Genomic DNA, 16,366 nt, shown 5'->3' on the forward strand with positions numbered 1-16,366 from the left:
TGACCTCAGGTGATCCACCTGCCTCCACCTACCAAAGTGCCGGGATTACAGGAGTTAGTTTGGACTTAGCATAGACTTTTAAAAAGTAAGAATTCCCCTTTGTTCCTTGGTTCAGAACCTTATTTCTGAATGATCGGTCTCAAGCTTTATTAAAAAAGAAGTATGGACACAAATTATGAGACTGTTGCAGCAGTTAATACAGAAGTGACATCTACAGGACTTGGATAATGAAGCAGGGGAAAGAGAGAAATCAATAATGACTCCTTTTCAAAGTTTTTGATTCACTGGATCAGCATTCTACAAAATTCTTGTGTCACATCTCTTTTGATCTGTCCATTGGCCACTGCAGAGCTCTCATATTCTGTCTCAGTATCCTGTACAGGATAGTAGTTTTAGCATTGTTTAAACAGCATCATCAGCACCATAATGGACTTGATGCTATTTTAATTTCCTTTTTTTTTTTTTTTGAGACAATGTCTTACTCTGTCACCCAGGCTGGAGAGCAATGTCGTAATCTTGGCTAACTGCAACCTCCATCTCCTGGGTTCAAGGGATTCTCCTGCCCCAGCCTCCCAAGTAGCTGGGATTACAGGTGTGTACCACCACGCTGGCCTACTTTTTGTATTTTTAGTAGAGACAGGATTTCACCTGCCTCAGCCTCCCAAGTAGCTGGGACTATAAGAACACACCACCACGCCCAGCTGATTTCTGTATTTTTTAGTAGAGATGGGGCTTCACCATGTTAGCAAGGATGGTCTCAATCTCTTGATGGCCAAGCTGGTCTTGAACTCCTGACCTCAGGTGATCCAACTGTCTCAGTCTCCCAAAGTGCTGGGATTATAGGCATGAGTCACCATGCCCAGCTATTTTAATTTTTTTTAACTTTTTATTTGTTTCTGAGACAGGTCTTGCTCTGTTGCCCAGGCTGGAGTGCAGTGACATGATCATAGCTCACCACAGGCTCAAGTGATCCTCCAGCCTCAACCTCCTCAGTAGCTGGGACTTCAGGCATGCACGCACCACCATACCCACATAGTTCTCTAATTTTTTTGTAGAGACAAGGTCTCACTATGGTGCCTAGGCTGGTCTCCAATTCCTGGCCTCTTGCCTTGGCCTCCCAAAGTACTGGCATTACACATGTGAACCACTGTGCCTAGCCTTGATGCTGTTTTCATTTGGGGAGATTCATTTGTGGCAGTGTTTGTGGTAGTGCAAAAGTAAACTGCTAATGGGAGCAAAAGAGATCTTAAATCTGGTGTCTTTTTTTTTTTTTTCTTTTTATGGTAGACAGGAGGCAGAAAGATTAGAAAATAATCCCTCAGCTATGGGACAGATGATGATCTGTAACTTAAGTTTTCCTAAGTTTCAATTTACTGTAATTATTTTCCATTGACCAGTCTTAGTAAAAACCAGATGTTGGCTGGGCGCGGTGGCTCACACCTGTAATTCTAGCACTTTGGGAGGCTGAGGTGGGCGGATCACGAGGTCAGGAGAACGAGACTATTCTGGTAACACTGTGAAACCCCGCCTCTACTAAAAAATCCAAAAAATTAGCGGGGCGTGGTGACACGTACCTGTGGTCCCAGCTATTCAGGAGGCTGAGGCAGGAGAATCGCTTGGACCTGGGAGGCGGAGGTCATGGTAAGCTGAGATTACGCCACTGCACTCCAGCCTAGGTGTCAGAGTGAGACTTTGTCTCAAAAACAACAACAACAACAACAACAAAAAAAACAGATGCTTTGAATATTAATAAATGATCTCTGTTTTTAGGATTCTAGGTTTTAAAAAAAAAGAATATGAAGTAACATTCTGCTGCAGTTTGAAAATGTCAGAACAAACATTTTAATGGAGGCAATAACTGAAATTATTATCTGGTACCAGAACCACTGTCTTCTCCTTATTTTAATATAATATCAAATCTAGAGAAGCAAATCTCTTACAGTGAGGTTTTTTGTTTCGTTTTGTTTTGTTTTGTTTTTGTTTTTTTACAGCTAGTCCTCCTCGCTTTGTGACGGTAGAAGAACTTCTAGAGACAGCAAGAGGCGTCACCAACATGGCTCTAGCCCATGAAATTGTAGTAAATGGAGACTTTCAGATTAAACCAGTTGAATTACCAGAAAACAGGTAAGGTGTTTGCTAAATTATCTTGCTTAGTAGAATACTGCCATTTTCCAGTTTTGGAAATGTTTCCTTCAGTTGATACCAATTTTTTCTTTTGTACATTATTGCTAAAAAATATTCCTAAACAAGGAACACTAATTCTTTAGAATGCAAATAAAAGGTCTGGGAATCTTTTGTGAGAGTCTTTCTTATCAGCTTCTGCCTACTCAGTAGGATCTAGCTGCCTCATCTTGTGTTTTCATTGCATTGTTTCATTCACTTCTTTGAAACTATCACACTGTACTATAGTTGTTGGTTTCCTCACAAAGGTGAAGACTGTGTGTGGGTTATTCTGTGTCCCTAGTGCCTGGCACTTACCAGAAGACTCTACTGATTGTAAGGTGCACCTTCTAAAAATGTGCTGTCATATGCCGGGCACGGTGGCTCAAGCCTGTAATCCCAGCACTTTGGGAGGCCAAGGCGGGTGGATCATGAGGTTGAGAGATCGAGACCATCCTGGTCAACATGGTGAAACCCTGTCTCTACTAAAAATACAAAAAATTAGCTGGGCATGGTGGCACATGCCTATAATCCCAGCTACTGAGGAGGCTGAGGCAGGAGAATTGCCTGAACCCAGGAGGCGGAGGTTGCGGTGAGCCGAGACCGCGCCATTGCACTCCAGCCTGGGTAACAAGAGCGAAACTCCGTCTCAAAAAAAAAAAAAAAAAAAAAAAAAAAATGTGCTGTCATGGCCAGGCGTGGTGGCTCACGCCTGTAATCCAAGCACTTTGGAGGCCAAGGTGGGTGGATCACCTGAGGTTGGGAGTTCAAGACCAACCTGACCAACATGGTGAAACCCCTTCTTAAAAAAAAAAAAAAAAAAGTGCTGTCCTAAGAAAGAAGAAACACTGCCCATTATAATTGTAAAAATGCCATTGAATTTAAGAAAGATCCAAGTTTCTGAGAGATTAAAATATGGGGGGGGGGGAATATTTGTTTTAGAATCAAGGAAATATTCGTGCCGATGCCCTTCTATCTGAGAGTCTGTTGGGGTGTCTTCATGGTTGCAGGATGAATGCTGCAGCTCCAAGCATCCCATCATACATCATCATTCTGGGCAAGAGGGAAAAGGTTGGGAAGACTAGAGCTCTCCTTTCATTAGAGAGGAACATCTTCCCCTGGAGTCATGAAACAGACATCTGCTAATATTTTGTTAATTAGAATTTAGTCACATGCTACCCCTGTTATAAGTGAGACTGGAAAGCTTAAATCGGGCAAAAGGGAATGAACTGCTGTGATGGGCTTATTAGATCAGCATGACTTATTGTCACAGGCAGAGTATATTGTTACCCTGAAAAACACTGAAATTCTGTTAACAAAAAGGGAGGAATGGCTGCTGTGCTGGCAAATGTCTTTTGTAGGAAGTTTCTAAATATGACTTCACAGATATTTCTTATATCTGCAAAGATAGTACTTTTTTGCTTTTTTTTTTTTTTGAGATAGAGTCTTGCTGTCGCCAGGCTGGAGTGCAGTAGCATGATCTCGGCTCACTGCAACCTCCGCCTCTCAGGTTTAAGTGATTCTCCTGCCTTAGCCTCCCAAGTAGCTGAGACTACAAAGGCATGCCATCATGCCCAGCTAATTTTTGTATTTTTTAGTAGAGACGGGATTTCACCATGTTAGCCAGAATGGTCTTGATCTCTTGACCTTGTGATCCACCTGCCTTGGCCTCCCAAAGTGCTGGGATTACAGGCATGAGCCAACGTGCCCAGCCACTTTTTTGAATTTAATAATGAAGAATTACTTGTTTTGTGCTCAAGACAAAAAAACTGATTTGTTGTTGTTCTTGTTACTGTTTTTGAGACAGAGTCTTGCTCTGTTGCCCAGGCTGGAGTGCAGTGGTGCAGTCTCAGCTCACTCCGTCTCCCAGGTTCAAGCAATTCTCCTGCCTCCACCTCCCGAGTAGCTGGGACTACAAGCATGTGCCACCATGCCCCACTAATTTTTGTATTCTTAGTAGGGATAGTGTTTCACCATATTGGCCAGGCTGGTCTTGAACTCCTCACCTCAGGTGGTCTGCCCTCCTTGGCCTCCCAAAATGCTGGGATTATAGGCATGAGCCCCCACACCTGGCCAAGACTGGTTTTAATGAAATGTTATGATGTATATATAAATTGTTATAGTTTGGTACTTAGTTAAGCAATTGTCCCATATATCCCATGGGAATATGATATTTTTAGGAAATAAAGCCCTTCAACCTACTGCATACTGAATTATTGTTATTATTATCATTATTATTATTATTTTGAGACAGTGTCTTGCTCTGTCAGGCTAGAGTGCAGCCAGGCTAGAGTGCAGTGGCACTATCTCGGCTCACTTCAACCTCTGGCCAGGCTGATCTTGAACTCCTGACCTCAGGTGATCTGCCTACCTCAGCCTCCCAAAGTGCTGAGATTACAGGCATAAGCCACCATGCCCAGCCTAAATTGTTATCTTAGACTACCTAATTATAAAAATCTTAGGAAACTCGCTACTATCAGGGAACTAAAAATAATTAATGTTGGCCATCCAATTACTTGAGAGCGATTCTTTCCAATGAGAGGCTTATTGCAAAAAATCGCTAACTTTTAAAATAAAGTATGCCATTGGTTGAAGTATGCCTGGGAAATTTTTCCTTGGTCCAAATGACTGGGATTGATCTTACCTGAAACCCATAGTATTTGTGCTTTTGAAAGTGATTTGAAATTCAGATATTTTGGTTTTTACCTTTTTTTTTTTTTTTTTTTTTTTTTTCCCCACTGCCCCAGCTTGAAGAAAAGAGTAAAGGATATTGTACATAAAGCGTTTTGGGATTGCTTGAGTGCACAGCTAAGTGAAGACCCCCCATCATATGACCATGCTATTAAACTTGTAGGAGAAATCAAAGAGGTGAGGCAAAGAGTAAATTGTGATGCTTTTCTGGTGTGTTAGGAGTGTTTATTCAACTTCTTGTTTCACCACCAGAAGACTTTATAAAGAAACTGAAGGATCCAGAGTTAAATAACTTGCCAAAAGGTAGATCAAGAGTGTTTTTGGCTTAATGCCCTTTTAAAAAAAATTTTAAGCAAGCCGTGATAACCCGAAGGCATTAAAGACAACAAAGTTATTTCACAAAATCTAGGTTATTTATAAATTTTAATAGGTATGGACACATTCCATTTATAATGGCCAAAAAGTGATTCAGGCTTCAGGATAGAGAAAGCTTTAGGTGGAGGGACTGTTTGCCTTTAGCAATAGCATCAAAGAAGAAATGTATCCATGGAAATTGTCATCTGTGGTTGGCTCACAGGCTCACATTAATAAACATACTTTTCTTCTTTCACCATTAACAAGTTTTTCTTCTATCCATTTAATTGCTACCTGGAGCTTAAGTGGAAGCTTAATTATAGTAAATGATTTGTAAACATGTTGTTTTTCTGTAGATTTGTTGAGTAAGAAGTAAAATATGTGCACTATTATGTAGCAATTATTAAGCCCTTATTTGGATAGTTATAAGTTACATGTAATTAGAAATTATGTCTAAGGAATTTTGATTAAATGTAACTGTTTTCTCTTGTAGACTCTCTTATCTTTCTTGCTGCCTGGCCACACTAGACTGAGAAACCAGATAACAGAAGTCTTGGATCTGGATCTGATAAAGCAGGAAGCAGAGAATGGGGCCCTAGACATTTCCAAGCTGGCAGAATTCATTATTGGCATGATGGGGACACTGTGTGCACCTGCTCGAGATGAGGAGGTTAAGAAACTAAAGGACATTAAGGAAATAGTGCCCCTTTTCAGGTATGGAACTATTTAATCATACTCTGTACACCTACAATTCAGAGCTATTTTCTTTTTTTTTTCTTTTTCTTCTTTTTGTGGGGGACGGAGGAGGGAGGCTGGGCAGGGAAGAAGGGGAGGAAGACAGGCGGACTGGCAAGGGAGCATGAGCTATTTTCTTTTCTTTTTTTTTTTTTTTTTTTTGAGATGGAGTCTCACTCTGTTGCCCAGGCTGGAGTGCAATGGGGCAATCTTCACTCACTGCAACCTCTGCCTCCTGCATTCAAGCAATTCTCATGCCTCAGCCTCCTGAGTAGCTGGGATTACAGGCACGCACCACCATGCCTGGCTAACTTTTGTATTTTTAGTAGACATAGGGTTTCACTATGTTGGACAGGCCAGTCTCGAACTCCTGACCTCAGGTGATCCACTCGCCTTGGCCTCCCGAAGTGCTGGGATTACAGGCATGAGCCACTGTGCTCAGCCGAGAGCTATTTTCAGTTTAAACTTCCCAAAGTCTTGGTACTCATGAATTAACAAAGAAATTTTAAGCAAACATTTTGTAAAATGCAGAAAAGTAAAAAGAGGACATTTACTCATAATTGTACCACTCAGAGGTACAATCACTTTTATCATTTTGATCTGTATATTTTTTTTACATCAAATTCCCTCAACATTTTCTTTTGAAAAATTCCAAACCTGCAGAAAAGTTTCAAAAACAGTATAATCAGCACTCACATGCTCTTCATGTAGATCCATCAGTTTTTATCATGTTGTCACAATTGCTTTGCTGCCCAGGCTGGTCTGGAACTCCTGGGCTCAAGCGGTCCTCCCACCTGGGCCTCTCAAAGTACTGGGATTACAGACGTGAGCTACGGGTCTGGTCCTCTTTTCCTTTAATACTATGTTTAGTTTACAATTGCTTGGTTCTAAATCCTTTTTTCTTTTAGAGAAATTTTTTCTGTGTTGGACCTAATGAAAGTGGACATGGCCAACTTTGCTATCAGTAGCATCAGGCCTCATCTCATGCAGCAGTCAGTTGAATACGAGAGGAAGAAGTTTCAGGAGATTTTGGAAAGGCAACCAAGTATGTTTTATATTTTGTGGTACTTTTTTTGTTGTCTGTGGTTTTTCATTTTAGCTGCCATAGCTTGTTGTAATATTTTCAGAACAAAACAAAAATTTAGTATGAGAATAGTCTGATTTGAAGAAGAAAAACACAAAATGTTAGGATTTCATCTAGAGTTATTAAGCATTGAAAAGAAAACTTAATTGACAAGCAAAAGGAATGTGTGAGTAGGCCATGGGAATAGAAATTTAAAACAATGAATTCCTCAATTATAAATGGTTTTTTGATGAAAACACCAGTTTGAAGTAAAATACATTCTTGGTCTTGATTTTTTAAAACATGACCGACGTCCTATGAATGTTAATTCACTTTTCTTCTTGCTCTGTGGCATACCAGGAAATTTAACTTTGCTTTTGTTCTGGATGCATAAATCTTGTTTTATACCCAGGAAGAGTCTTCATTTTTATGGACGTCTCAGATGACTGCAGAAAACAGACAACGATCAGAATCTAAAACTATGTTGTATTTCTAGGGTGCTTTTTATGGTCTCTGCATTGCTGGCTGACATTCTGGGTAAATTTCAGTTTTCAGAGCCAATGTATGATGAATGCTGTTTTGCCTCTAACTTTGCTGATGAGGAGATGAAAACAGCAGTCTCTGGGTTGATTGGGTTGCCTGACCAGATTAGCTGCAATGCCCCACACAATCGAGTCATCCTGCCCCGGGCAGAGAAGTCTGAGGTGGTGCTGGGGCCAGGGGAAGTCAGGGAAGGGCAAGGCAGGGGTAGAAATAGAAGTAGTTTGGTAATGTTTGCTGAGTGCCAGGCTTGTGCCACAGGCCATATGTGCGTGATCGTATGTTATCCTCACACAGTAAGCTGATGATCCAGGCACCTTTTTTTAACCCCATTTTACAGATGTTGGAAACAGGTTTTGAGAGAGTTTTTACCATAATGGACAGACCACAAGCTCACACTCTCACCAATGTTGTGAGAGTACTGGGCAGAGTTTTTTTTTTTTTTTGAGTTGGAGTCTCGCTTTGTCACCCAGTCTGGAGTGCAGTGGTGCGATCTTGGTTCACTGCAACCTCCACTGGGCAGAGTTTTGTAGCCCGAAGAGCCTTAATATTAAGGCTTGGCCCTGGAAGCAGGGGTGCAGTGGAGGACTTACTGCTAGGGTGGAAGCAGCTACAGTGCCTGAATCTAGCACCTAACTCACAACATGGAAGCCCAGGTTTCCTAAAGCTGGCAGGTTACGGGAGCATGCTGTCTACAGAAGAGAGAGTGAAGCTAGATGGCTCAGCAGTCAGGACTGAGCGCTCAGAGCAAGCCAGAGCTGTGTCCCCCTGCCCCAGTGAAGAGCAGACCACAGCTGCCACCTTGGCTGCCCACCTGGTTTTAAGGAAGCATCCACTGACAGAGCTGCAACACCTCCCGGGACCTGATAGGCACAGTTTTTATCAGATGATATGCAAGATCCTCCAGCTCTCTCTCTGTATCCCTCAGGGTGCCCGCTGCATTACTCACCTTAGAAAAGCAGGGGTACTTAAGGGCTGCTGAAAGTGGTGTGGGGCTTCTCTGACAGAGTTCACTTTCCCCTGGGCTGAATGGAAGCCAGAGTGAAACCAGGTTAAGATCTAAACAAGGAAAAGCCTCATCGTCAGTGTAGAGGATACTTTATACAGGGAAACTCTAGCCACTGTCTCATCCCGTCTGTCTCTAGAGCTGGAGTCTCCAGGGCTTCTGGCTCCATATCATACAGTGGTCAGGAAGGCAGAGAAGAAAAGGAAGGTTTGTTAAATACCAAGTATGTGGCAAGGCCTGGCTAGGTGTCATATATTCTTATTTTAGACAGGATCTAGCTCTGCCACTCAGGCTGGAGTACAGTGGTGTGATCACCACTCACTACAACCTCAACCTCCGGGGCACAAGCAGTAATCCTACAGGCACATGCCACCACACCCGGCTGATTTTTGTATTTTTTGTAGAGATAGAGCCTTACCACATTGCCCAGGCTGGTCTTGAACTCCGGGGTTCAAGCAGTCTTCCTACCTCAGCCTCCCAAAGTGCTGGGATTACAGGTGTGAGCCACCATGCCTGGCTTATTCATTGTCTTGTGTAATCCTCACAACAGCCTGTGAGGTGGGTGTTGTAAATTTCCCTGTATCAGGCATCTGAAACTCAGACACATTATGACTTGTCTGAGATCCCTCAGTTAATTGTGGGCACTACTATGATTTGCTCCAAGTTTTATTTGATTCCAAAGTTCATACTTTCTACTTTTATCACTCTGCCAGGACATCGATTGTCCCTAAAGTAATTCTGAGAAGCATCCCTTCTCAGTATCAAGGTAATACTTGAAGCTTTGTTTTTCACAGATTCCCTGGATTTTGTCACCCAGTGGCTGGAAGAAGCCTCAGAGGACCTTATGACTCAGAAGTATAAACACGCCCTGCCAGTCGGGGGAGCAGCTGCTGGCTCTGAGGACATGCCCAGGCTGAGCCCTGTTGCTGTCCAGAATTATGCTTACCTGAAGCTTCTGAAGTGGGACCACCTCCAGAGGCCATTCCCCGAAGTAGGTCTCTCAAGCCGTTACATTACTCATTTTTTTTTTTTTTTTTTTTGAGACAGAGTTTCGCTCTTGTTACGCAGGCTGGAGTGCAATGGCGCGATCTCGGCTCACCGCAACGTCCACCTCCTGGGTTCAGGCAATTCGCCTGCCTCAGCCTCCAGAGTAGCTGGGATTATAGGCACACACCACCATGCCCAGCTAATTTTTTGTATTTTTAGTAGAGAAGGGGTTTCACCATGTTGACCAGGATGGTCTCGATCTCTTGACCTCATGATCCACCCGCCTTGGCCTCCCAAAGTGCTGGGATTACAGGCTTGAGCCACCGCGCCCGGCCTCGTATTTGTTTTTATGCTATTGAACTTTTTAAAAAGAATAGCTTTGGCCAGGCATGGTGGCTCACTCCTGTAATCTCAGGACTTTGGGAGGCAGATTGCTTGAGGTCAGAAGTTCAGGACCAGACTGGGCAACATGATGAAACCCCATCTGTACTAAAAATACGAAAAATTAGCCAGGCATGGTGGCGGAGGCCTATAGTCCCAGCCACCTAGGAGGCTGAGGCAGGAGAATCACTTGAACCTGGGAGGTGGAGGTTGCAGTGAGCCGAGATCACACCACTGCACTCCAGCCTGGGTGACAGAGCAAGACTCCATCTCAAAAAATAAAAATAAATAAATAAAAAGTAAAAAGAATAGCTTTATTCTAATATAATTCATGTACCAGAAAATTCTCCCTTTCGGAGTGTACATCTCGGCAGTTTTTAATATCACAGAGTTTTGCATCCATTACCACTGTTTAAAATGAGACCATTTTCATCACTTTGAATAGAAACCCGCACCCATTAACAGTCACTGCCCTTTCCCTCTCCCTCCAGCCCTTTAAGCCACAACTCTGCTTTCTGTCTATGGATTTGCCTGTCCTGAACACTTGATATAAGTGAAATCATACAGTACCAGACATTTGTGCCTGGCTTCTTTCACCAACGTTTTTCCATGTTGTAGCATATAGCAGTACGTTAGTCCTGTTTTCCACTGTGTTTTTTTAATAGTGGTAAAATACACATAAAATTTACCATTTTAACCATTTCTAGTTGTTCAGTTCAGTGGCATCAAGTGCATTTGCACTGTTGGGCAACCATCGCCACCAGCCATCTCTGGAACATTTTCATTTTTTCATCTGTGAAACTGTCTTCCCACCAAACACACCAGTCATTCCCCATTGCCTCTGCCCTCTGGCCCCTGGCAGCCATCATTCCGCTTTGAGTCTCTATGAATTGGACTACTCTGAGTATCTCATATGAGTGAAATTATGCAATCTTTGTCCTTTTGGGTCAGGTTTATTTTACTTAGCATAATGTCTTCAAGATTCATTTATTTTGAAGTAGTGTCGGTGTTCCCTTTCTAGGTTTTTGTTTTTGTTTTTTTGTTTGTTTGTTTTTAGAGACAGGATCTCATTGTATTGCTCTGGTTAGAATGTGGTGGTACAATGGCTCACTCTAACCTTGAACTTTGGGGCTCAAGTGATCCTCCTGCCTCAGCCTCCTGGGTAGCTAGGATTACAAGAGTGTACCACCACACCCAGCTTATTTTTAAATGTGTTTTTTGTAGAGACAGGGGTCTCACTGTGTTACCCAGGCTGGTCTTAAACTCTTGGCCTCGAGTGATCCTCCCTCCATGGCCTCCCAGTGTTGAGATTACAGACATGAGCTACCACACCCAGCCCTCCTTTCTTTTTAAGGCTGAATGATATATTTTACTGTATGGATATACCACATTTTGTTTATTCATTCATCAGCTGATGAACATTTGGGTTGTTATTATAAATTATGCTTCTGTGAATATTCCAATGTAAGTTTCTGCATGGACACATGTTTTAACCTCTTTTTTTTTTTTTTTTTTTTTGAGACGGAGTTTCACTCTTGTTACCCAGGCTGGAGTGCAATGGTGCAATCTCGGCTCACCGCAACCTCTGCCTCCTGGGTTCAGGCAATTCTCCTGCTTTAACCTCCTGAGTAGCTGGGATTACAAGCACGCGCAACCATGCCCAGCTAATTTTTTGTATTTTTAGTAGAGACGGGGTTTCACTGTGTTGACCAGGATGGTCTCGATCTCTTGACCTCGTGATCCACCCGCCTTGGCCTCCCAAAGTGTTGGGATTACAGGCGTGAGCCACCGTGCCCGGCCGTTTTCACCTCTCTTGATTATGTACCTAGGGTTAGACTTGCTGGGTTACATAGTGACTCTTAAGTTTAACATTTTGAGGAACTACCAAACTGTTTTCCAAAGGAGCTGCATCATTTTACAATCCCACCAGTAATGTACGAAGCTTCCAATTTGTGCTGCTGAACTTTTCTGCTGTTTTTACACATCTTGATCAAAACCACAACAGTGTTGTGGTTGCTTACAGCTTTACCTAAGAAAGTTCTTCCCCTTCCATGCTGAACAACATTTTTTCTTTTTATGTTTTTCATAATATATCCTTCTAACTGCAAGACTTCTTTAAGAAGATGACTAAGAAGGGATTCCCCCAATTTTTCTATAAATAGCTGTTTCGGTATGTAGACTCTGCCCTCTTTTTTGGGGGTACATGAGCTTCTTATCACTAGCCTCAGATCAAGCTACTTCTCTAAATATCTTTCTCGTAAGTTCCTAATTTTTCCTTCAAGAAGTTGTGAGCTTAAGGTTTTGTCTCTTGCCCCTGAGTTCCCTGTTTTGTGCTGGAGGAAGCTCTAAAGAGAATGCCAAATTGAAGATGGGAAAATGTTCCCTTTCAACTGTAGCATGTTCTCTTCTGGAGGGAAGTTCTCAGCCTGACATATCTCTTTAAAAATAGCTGTGGGAGACCATCCAGTACCTCCCTTTTCCCCACTGCCAATCGTCTTCCCCAGGCCTTAGATACCCCTGCTTCTTCATGCTGTGAATATCCCTAAACCCTCTCTATGGAGAGGCGGATTTGAGACCTGTTCTCCAGCCTCCTCACTTTGCAGTCTTATGAATAAACTCTCTTTTTCTGGGGAAAAAACAAACAAACAAAAAAAACAAAAAACGCTGTGGGGAAGATGGTGATGGTCCCTGGGGACCGCTGTCTACTCCAGGAATTGATCATTGGCAATCTCCTTCTTAAACTCAAGTCCTGCGGGCTGTTGGGAAGCCACAATGCCACGTGAAGTCAGAAAAGACAGACGATAAGTCCTTGGGAGTTTATTTGTTTATCAGCAGAGGATTCTCAATCCTCAGAGATAGTTTTTGCTTCTTGGCTGTGACCCCACATTGTTCATGTATTGATTTGGCAAATCCCAATTTCTGACAGCAAGACAGGCCCTTAGAGTCCATTTGATGAGCCTGTAAACTCTCAGATCAAACACCCATCTGTGCAGCCTTTCCCTTCTCCTTCCCTCATCCACCTGGGCAGGGGCGCTGGCATGGTAGGACCCAGGGCTTCCTTTAACATGGGGGAAGCAGTCGTGGGAATGCACTTGCTTTCTGGGAGTATTTGGGTTGTTCTTTGTCACTTCTACTCTCTGTGCTTCCTGTTTCTTTCTCCTTTATTTACTCACCAGTCCTTACTAGCTTCCTGTGTGCTGGGTGCTGAGTGGGTACCAAGGTGAATACGTGTAGGCTCTGCCCACAAGGCACTTCTCCCCTCCATTGCCCTGGGGTGGTTGTTGTTTTAAGATGGGGTCTTGCTGTGTTGCCCAAGCTGCAGTGTAGTGGCTGTTCACAAACATGATCATAGTGCACTGCAGCCTTGAACTTTTGGCCTCAGCCATCCTCTTGCTGGAGCTTCCCAGTAGCTGGGACTGCAGGCGCCCACCACCGTACCTGGCCTTCCATTGCTCTATACAGGGTGACTGGCTGTCCTAGTTTGCTGGGGACTGAGTGGTGGTTCACATGATGTGGGAGTTTCAATTTGAAAACTGGGACAGTTCCAGACAAACTGGGAGGCACTGGGGACCCTAGGTCTGTGCCTCATTATGCTTTTCGTCCTAACAACATAACTTTTATTTATCAAGTGCTGGCTCTGCCATGTTGGTCAGGCTGGTCTTGAACTCCTGACCTCAGGTGAGCTGCCTGCCTTGGCCTCCCAAAGTGCTGGGATTACCGTCGTGAACTACCTTGCCCAGCCAGGGAGGTCATGCTGTTAAGCCCAGAGCCTGGCTTTACACCCAGGCCTGTGTTCTTAGTGAGGGTGCTATGCTGCATCCTTGCTCAGGAGGAAGGGCTCTGAGATAGAGGCGTTATTTCACACGGGACTCCCTCAAAACTCTGACCACTAGTGCAAACCCTGAGGGAAGCTGCAGAGGCAGGTGTAGGAGCTGTGGCGCTCTTGCCCTCTGCTGTCCAGCCCGGACCTGCAGCTCAGCGATGGTCTCTTCTGTTTATTACAGACAGTTTTGATGGACCAGTCTCGCTTCCACGAGCTCCAGTTGCAGTTGGAACAACTGACCATCCTGGGGGCTGTGTTGCTGGTCACCTTCAGCATGGCAGCCCCAGGAATTTCCAGCCAGGCTGACTTTGCTGAGAAACTCAAGATGATTGTGAAAATTTTGCTAACAGATATGCATCTACCGTAAGTGGAACTGTTGTGTGTGGATGGGAGGCGGTGGATGGCAGAGAGCCGACTGGAGTCTCCCAGAGGGGATCTCTCAGTGTAAGGCCGAACCCAGGGCCACTCTCTAGGAACTGAGAAGAAACCTTGCTGTCTCGGTTCACTTGGCGAAGACCCTAGCAGACTTTATTCAGGGTCACAGGGTCAAAGTTAGAAACAGCTGCAGGGTTAGCAAAGCTCTAGGATTGTGGCTTTAAAATGTATGTGACTAGCCGAGTAGCCTATAGGGCCTTAGAGGCCACAACGAGGAGTTGGGTTATTATCCTAAGAGCAGTAGGGAGCCATTGAAGAGTTTGAAACAAGAGGGAGAGAGCATCATTAGATTTGTGTTGTTGTTGTTGTTTTTTTTTTTTGGAGACAAGAGTCTCCCTCTGTTCACCAGGCTGAAGTACAGTGGCACAGTGTGTGCTTACTGCAGCCTATGCCTTCTGGGTTCGAGTAATTCTCCTGCCTCAGTCTCCTAGCAGCTGGGACGACAGTTATATGCCACCATGTATGGCTAGTTTTTTTGTTTGTTTTGTTTTTGTGTATTTTTAGTAGAGACAGTGATTCACCATATTGACTAGGCTGGCCTCTAATTACTGACGTCTCATCCGCCCACCTCAGCCTCCCAAAGGGCTGGGATTACAGGCGTGAGGCACCACACCCAGTTCTTAAATTTAAATTTTGGTGGGGGGCACATAGTAGATGTGAGGGAGCATTTAGGAGGCAAGAGAAGTGGCTTAGGCAGGGGTCGGCTATGGGTAGGGTGGGGAGTGCTGGTATCAGTGGTTTCTTGCCTTGAGGAGTTGGAGATCCTGGGCTTAGGGGTCCCGTGGTCCTCCATGCCCTGTTAGCATGCTCCTCCCGGGGCCTGGCTCTGTGCTGAGTGCCATCAACTCCTTTATTCTCCCTATGCAGGGAGCAGAATGGTGTCTGACCCCTTCCTTCTTTAATGGGGCTGTTTGTCTTCTGACCTCCAAGGTTTTTGTGTTTGATGTTTGTTGAGTGCTTTATTTCTCTCCCAAAGCCATTCAAATGCATTCAGCTTTTACTGGAGCCTATGAAGAAACTGAAACCCAGTCATTAATTGGGACAAAAATGTTGGTAACTAGGACCCGCAGTAAGAAATTCATTTACTGTTGTGACCTAGTACACACTTAACACACATGTAAGTGTGCATGTGTGCAGGCCTCAGTGACTGCTCCTACCATGGAGTCATGTTGGGTGACTTCTGTGGTTCCAGCCTATAGAATATCTTTGAGTGGTTCTAAGCAAATGCTCTATCTGACAAGGTCCAATTCAGAGACTTCTTCGAGGGAAGTACCCCCTAAACATTCTCATCTTTACAAAATGGAGGAATTTTGCTGCTGAATTTGCACAAAGCATGGGTGTGTGCAGTGCAGTGTGGGGCATGTCCACATGTTGTGGATAGGAGTTCAACAGTTTTGACAGTCAGACTAGTTTGTTGAGAGGCCAGGAAACTGTTTGCTCAGCTGAGGGCTTAGCCTGAGGCCTTTGCACAGGCGCAGCCCTGGGCTGTCACCTAGGTCCCCTGCCTGAAGAACTATTCTGTCAAAGCTTCCGCTGAGGGAGGGACCCAGGCCAGTGCTTCCTTGGGAGCCCAGCCTTACACTCCCATATCCACACTCACCCTTCAGTGGTGGGCACAGAGCTGGTGACAATGGTGAGTGCCAAGGCTTGCTCCCATGCCCCCCAGTAATTCTACTTTACAAAGGATCTAGACCCAGAACAGAGGCAGTTACCTTCTCACAGCATGCCTCTCAGCAGAGGGGCTCCCTGCAAGCACCCTGGGAGAGCCTGGGGGTCCCAGGGTATCCAGGTACTCTTTTTTTTTTTAACTTTAGGATTTGAAGTTTATTCTTTTATTTTATTTTTTTTAATTTTTAATTTAAATTTTTTTTTTTTTTTTTTTTTTTTTTAGATAGAGTTTTCGCTTGTCGTCCAGGCTGGAGTGCGATGATGCAATCTCTGCTCACTGCAACCTCTGCCTCCTGGGTTCAAGTGATTCTTCTACCACCGCCTCCCCAGGATCTGGGATTATAGGCACCTGCCACCACTCCCAGCTAATCTTTCTGTATTTGTAGTAGAGATGAGGTTTCACCATGTTGGCCAGGCTGGTCTCAAACTCCTGACCTCAAACTCCTCATCCACCTGCCTTAGCCTTTACCAAAGTGCTGGGTTTATAGGCATGAGCCACTGCACTGGGCCTCTTTATTCTTTT

The 16,366-nt window shown here is 44.1% G+C and overlaps 1 protein-coding gene across 5 annotated transcripts in view; it reads left to right on the forward strand.

The window, feature by feature from the left end:
• The window catches only part of TCP11L1 (t-complex 11 like 1), a 38,840-nt gene that overhangs the window by 11,564 nt on the left and 10,910 nt on the right, over window positions 1-16,366 (forward strand). For 4 of the 5 annotated variants that reach the window (XM_003919967.4, XM_010333208.3, XM_074401288.1 and 1 more), the window contains exons 3-8: window positions 1,992-2,124; window positions 4,908-5,028; window positions 5,699-5,919; window positions 6,849-6,985; window positions 9,344-9,540; window positions 13,922-14,103. In XM_003919967.4, coding sequence (XP_003920016.1) covers window positions 1,992-2,124; window positions 4,908-5,028; window positions 5,699-5,919; window positions 6,849-6,985; window positions 9,344-9,540; window positions 13,922-14,103 — 991 coding nt within the window. The remainder of the gene's footprint in view (window positions 1-1,991; window positions 2,125-4,907; window positions 5,029-5,698; window positions 5,920-6,848; window positions 6,986-9,343; window positions 9,541-13,921; window positions 14,104-16,366) is intronic. The other variant, XM_074401287.1, reaches the window with a different exon arrangement.

The sequence above is a fragment of the Saimiri boliviensis genome, chromosome 6 (genome assembly GCF_048565385.1).
Source record: "Saimiri boliviensis isolate mSaiBol1 chromosome 6, mSaiBol1.pri, whole genome shotgun sequence".
Classification (NCBI taxonomy): Eukaryota; Metazoa; Chordata; class Mammalia; order Primates; family Cebidae; genus Saimiri; species Saimiri boliviensis.